The sequence below is a fragment of the Mus pahari genome, chromosome 20 (assembly GCF_900095145.1).
Source record: "Mus pahari chromosome 20, PAHARI_EIJ_v1.1, whole genome shotgun sequence".
Lineage (NCBI taxonomy): Eukaryota > Metazoa > Chordata > Mammalia > Rodentia > Muridae > Mus > Mus pahari.
Genome location: NC_034609.1, coordinates 29,454,173 through 29,460,000, shown reverse-complemented (window position 1 = coordinate 29,460,000; position 5,828 = coordinate 29,454,173). Strand labels below are relative to the sequence as shown.

Here is a 5,828-nt window from a genome sequence, read left to right as displayed (position 1 = left end):
GTGTGTGTGTGTGTGTGTGTGTGCGTGTGTGTGTGTGCGCGCGCGTGTGTGTGTGTGTGTGTGTGTGTGTACATGTGTGCAGATCAGAGGACAACTTGCAGGAGTCAGTTCTCTCCTTCTGCATGTGGGTTCAGGGGCTAAAACTCAAGTAATCGGGCTTGGTGACAAGTACCCTTACCTGCTGAGCCATCACTCCTGCCAATGGCTGTCTCCTGATGATAGGCTTATTTACCAATAATTTTCATAACTATCTATATTTCTGAAGTATTAGACAATATTATGAATGATTTTGTGTTGATTTTGTTGATACAGGATTATGTTATATAACCCTGGATGTGTGCTGACATTACAGTTGTAATAGAAAGGGGAAATTTTTTTTCTCAAATATGTATATGTTTGTATGTAAGTATGCCACATGTGTGGACATGCCCTCAGAGCCCAGAGGGTTCAGGTCTCTTAGAGCTTGACTTGGGTTCTGGGAACTGAAGCCAGGTCCTCTTAGAGAACAGCAAGCAGTCTTAACTGTTGAGTCATTTCTTTAGCCCTAGAGGGAAGATCATTAAAAATTCAATTTTATTTGCTGCTACTGTGGCTATGAATTCTGTGTGGGGAGAGGCACACACATCCCACAGAGTACCTGCGGAGGTCAGAGGACAACTTTCAGGAGTTGACTGTGTCCTTCCACAGTGGGATTCAGAGATTGAATTGACATCATTAGGCACGTGTGGCAAGCCTTACATACCCACTGAGTCAGTTTGCTGACCCACAGGATCTGCGAACATCTGAACTCATTAGGAATAAAGTCAGTGGGCTGCATTATAGCTCAACCTGCTCAGTGCACACGGAGTCCTGGGCTCAGTCCCTAGCATCTCACAGAACTAAATGTGGGGTCAACATCTGTAATTCCAGCACTTGGGAAATAAAGCCCAGTGGATCAGAAGTTCAAGGTCATCCTGTAGCTCAGTCTAGCCTCCAACTCAGCATCCTCCTGCCTCAGCCTCCGCAAGTTCAGATTTCAAGTGTGGGTCATCATATCTAGCCCAATAACATCCCTTTGAGCATCGTCCTAGTCCAGCACAGGATCTAGCCTGGAGCCAGGAACTATAATAGTTAGCCTCACTTATAATTCTAAGGATATAAATAAATGGTTTTACCTTAGTGGAATACTCTTTTGGACAGCCCATGTTGACATCAATACCAGCTACATCATTTTCTCTGGAAAAGCATGAAAGAGAGAAAGAGGTAAACACTCTACCTGCGGGAAGAAAGTCAAGGAAGGTAAGGGGTCTGGGTTCCTGAATCTCCTCAGCCTCCTGGGCCTGTGAGCACGCTAACTCTCAATGACAAAAGGTGACAATCAGAAACAGAGCCCTTCCACCCAACTGCAACTGCATCCCCAGAGGAGCGCTTGAGAAGAAAGACATAACGAATACACACCTGTGAGGAAATGGGTGCACAGGGCTTTGCCATGCTGAGTGTCAGGTCAGGTATTTCAAATACTGAGTGACCCTGAACTCCGTCCTAGGGCTATCGTCTGGACTGGGATAGTGGGAGCCATTTGTCAATGTAGAAAGGTGGCGTGAGCACAGAGCCCATTGCAGAGCTTAACTTCTGCAAACGTTACTAAACTGAGCCAGCTGTGGTGGGACATATGTAATCCCAGAACTCAGAAAGTGGAGGCAGGAAGATCACATGTTTGAGGCCAGCCTGGGCTACATAAAAATAGAAAAAGAAGTGGGGGAGGGAGAGGAGGAGCAGGAGGAGCTGGTAGTTGTATTAGACTGGCTCCATTTGCTGAGCTGCACAACTGGTTTACTCCAAAGAATTCTGTGATACAGAAAAGATCTTCACCTCATCCACTGGTTTAAAGTGGTGTGTGGTTTACAGGAGTTAAGGTCTGAGTTCTTTCTTACTCTCACTGTCACCAATAACAAAAACTAATATGAAGCACTCATGATATGCCGCATGTTGCAAAGGCATGACATCCTTTATTTCATTTGCTGCTCCCTATTATGCCAGAGATTGATAGACATCATTTTATAAGGAAGAGAACAAAGTCCTCAAAGACATTAGGTAAGTGACTGTGGTGTTTTGAATGTACTTGGCCCATGGGAAGCGACACTATTAGGAGGTATGGCCTTGTTGGAGTAGATGTAGACTTGTTGGGAGAAGTGAGTCACTGTGGGGTTAGGCTCTGAAGTCCTATGCTTAAGCGCCACGCAGTGCAGAACAGTCAATCTCCTTCTAGCTGCCTTTGGATCACCATGTAGAACACTCAGTTCCTTCTAGATCACCATGTCTGCCTGGATGCTACCATGCTCCCCTCCATGATGATACCAGACTGAACCTCTGAAACTGTAAGCCAGCCCTAATTAAATGTATACCTTTGTAAGAGTTTCGTTGGTCATAATGTCTCTTCACAGCAATGGAAACCTTAACTAATACAGCTACCTAAGTTCACACAGTTACCAAATAGCAAAGCCTAAATTCCAACTGAGTTCTGCTCTAACTCCAAAGGCCACCATCTCAACCATGGATCCTCCTGACCACCGACTCTGGAAGGAATGTATCTTATCTCATTCCATGAGGTTAAAGCTGCAGGACTCCCAGAAGAATCCCTGGGAAGGGAAACCCATGAATAAACATTAAAAGGAGGGCTCCACATAGAGACCCTCTAGGATATAACCACATAGATGACCTCTGGGGTACAACCAGAGCGGTGTAAGGAGTCCCAGGCCAGCCTTCAGATACCACAGAGAAAGAAACCCAATACCCTTCTCCTGAGAAAGAAAGTAAGGGACTAAGAAGCAAAAGATGGGTTGCTACTGACATGAAGGTCTCACAGCTTACAGAAGAGACAAGGCATCCCCAAGGAGGGAGGAACTTACACAAGCCTGGCCACAGCAAGGGCTCGCTCTGCGTCTGAAGTCCCCTGGGAACACAAGAAGCTACATCAACCTGTCTTGACACAAGTGCACACATGTAGACAAACACACCTATTGGTATCTTACACACACACATACATGCATGCATGCATATACACATGCCAGCAAGTATAGGACTCAGGCCCACTTAGGGCTGGAACAGTAACTCAGCAGTGTTTATTTGTTTTTTTTAAGAGACCAGTACACTAGACTTACTCAGCAACCAAGGAAAAAGATGGGCTTGGAAGGCCTAGACAGTATCATTACGTCACAGTAACTTTCAAACATTAAAAAACAATGCAGGGGCTGGAGAGTGGCTCAGTAAATAAAGAACTTGCTATGCAAGCATGAGGTCAGAATTCAGAGCACTGGCACCTACATAAAAACCAGGTGGGGGCCAGCAAGACCACTCAGTGGGAAAAGGCTCTTTCCGCCAAGAATGTCAACTTGAGATCAATCACTGGGACATAGAAGGCAGAACTGATTCCTGCAAGTTATCCCCTTACCTCTACATACACACTATGACCCAAGCGTGTACACACACACACACACACAGGTAATGTAATAAAATTTTATTTAAAAAAAAAAAATGGGCAGAACTGTCAGTTTGTCTGTAATCTCAGTGCTCATGGGACAGACACAGGATCTCTGGGGCAAGCTGGCCAGCTAGACCAGTCAAATCAGCAAGCTCTGGTTTCAGTAAGAGACCCTGCCTCAGTCAACAAAGTGAAGAGCAAACAAGGAAGATACCAAACAACTTCTGACCTACACACACACACACACACACACACACACACACAAACACTATATATATATATATATATATGTATATGTATATGTATATGTATGTATGTGTATATATATATATATATATATATATATATATATATATATATATCACATATTCAGATACCTACCATTCAAATTCTACAATTAACATTAAGGCATGTATTTTGTCTATCCATTGTTACCAAATTTTAAAAGGTTCTAAATGTCGTTCAGGAGCTATTCCTAAAAAACACCAAGCTTTGCCTAAAGAGAAAAGCTAGCTGGGTGGTAGTGGTACATGCCTTTAATCCCAAAAGTTTGGGAGGCAGAGGCAGGTGGATCTCTGAATTCAAGGCCAGTTTGGTCTACAGATTAAGTTCCACGACAGTCAGGGCTACACAAAGAAACCCTGTCTCAAAAAAACACAAAAGTCAAAAAGAAAAGAAAAAGACAAAGACAAAAAAGCTATCATATAATTATATCTATAACAAAAGTCTTCCCTAACTACTCTTTAGAAAACCTAAGTCTGCCAGGCGTGGTGGCACACGCCTTTAATCCCAGCACTTGGGAGGCAGAGGCAGGTGGATTTGAGTTAGAGCTTAGCCTGGTCTACAGAGTGAGTTGCAGGACAGCCAGGGCTAGACAGAGAAATCATGTCTTAAAGATTAAAAAATAATTAATTAAAATTTTTAAAAAAAGAAAAAAAAAAAGAAAACCTAAGTCCTTTGATATATACTGCATGAAAACACTTTGGCCAGAATAATCAATTCTAATGATTAAAAAATTATAGAAATCATATCAAACAGATAATTCATAATTTCATGAGTTTGAGACTGCAGGCATTGAACTGACTGTAATAACTTAATCTCCACAGTCCCCACAGGCTACCCAAGCAAGAACTGATCTCTGGAAAACTTTCAAGCCCATCATAGGACGCCACCATTGTACAGTATGGTACGTACAGGCATTCAATACTGACAGACATAGCACGACTTAGGAACTTGCAGGGAACAGAGAGGACGCTGAACACTGGAGTGGGAGGTGTCTCTTACCATCTGGAAGACCACGCGGCTCTGTTCTCTTTCACACGTACGGAAGACTACTCGGTCATCAGGAGCAACAAAGTCCACCGTGCTGAGCACCTCTGCACAAAACACAAGCACATGCACCACACCATTAGGATGCACGCTCCAGCCAGCCTGAGCGGGGGAGGCCACAGCAAGACTACAACCTGGAGAGGGAGGACAGTGCATTCTAGATAGATATTCTTCTTAAGACATAACTATGCACCCGGGAAGCTTCTGAGTGGCCAGTGATAGTCTGTTTTCAGAGTGATGTGGTTCACTTTACAATCATTTGGTCAATGGCATGTTTATAGTTAGGGCTCTACATTTAAAACTACTGGCATTGTAGCTGAGAGAAAGGGACATAGATGAAACCTGAGCCCAAACCGCTCTAGAAAGCAGTGCTCTAAGGTCCCAGCGAAGCTGTCACGTCTCAGCTATGTAGTGCCCGGGCAGCATGAGGGGAGTCTGACTGCACATCACCCAACCTCCCGATTACCTGAACTTGCAATATTTGCAAATTCACTTATCTACTGAAATTCATTTACCACCCGCAAATCAATACTTTCAATATTTCTAATTATTTATAAACAGATGAGAAATGGCACACACACACACACACAAGTTGAGTCATTTTCCCAGCTGAGATCAAACAAGGGGATACTCTCATTTGTTTCCATAGTATCATATCTGTCAGAGTTAGGCGTGACGGTGCACACTGGTAAGTCTACCCGAGGAAGGCTGAGGAAGGAGGGTCAGGAGTTAACTCTTCAGCTACGCAATGAGTTCAATGCCAGACTAGGTTACATGAGACCTTGTCTCAAAAAAAAAAAACCAAAAACAAACAAACAAACAAAAAACAAGTCATCTTTAGTGCATTTCTTGACAGTTTTGTTTTGGTTTATTTTATGTTGGTACTCTCATTGTTTAACTAGACCCTAAGCACTGGGCGGTGGCACACGCCTTTAACTTTGGCTAATGGTTCCAAAACTGTACAATTAGTCTTCTCAGTAGCAATTTTATAGAACATAACTACAAATAAGTTGATCATATCTCATCAACTTTGTGTGTG

General features: G+C 43.3%; 1 protein-coding gene across 5 annotated transcripts in view; it reads right to left on the bottom strand.

Annotated features, from left to right (window-relative positions):
• Dus2 (dihydrouridine synthase 2) overlaps positions 1–5,828 on the bottom strand; it is a 41,962-nt gene that overhangs the window by 18,665 nt on the left and 17,469 nt on the right. For 3 of the 5 annotated variants that reach the window (XM_021220053.1, XM_029532647.1, XM_029532649.1), the window contains 3 exons: positions 4,745–4,836; positions 2,889–2,932; positions 1,155–1,215 (listed from right to left, as the gene is read on the bottom strand). In XM_021220053.1, coding sequence (XP_021075712.1) covers positions 1,155–1,215; positions 2,889–2,932; positions 4,745–4,836 — 197 coding nt within the window. The remainder of the gene's footprint in view (positions 1–1,154; positions 1,216–2,888; positions 2,933–4,744; positions 4,837–5,828) is intronic. The other 2 variants (XM_021220055.1, XM_029532648.1) reach the window with 2 other exon arrangements.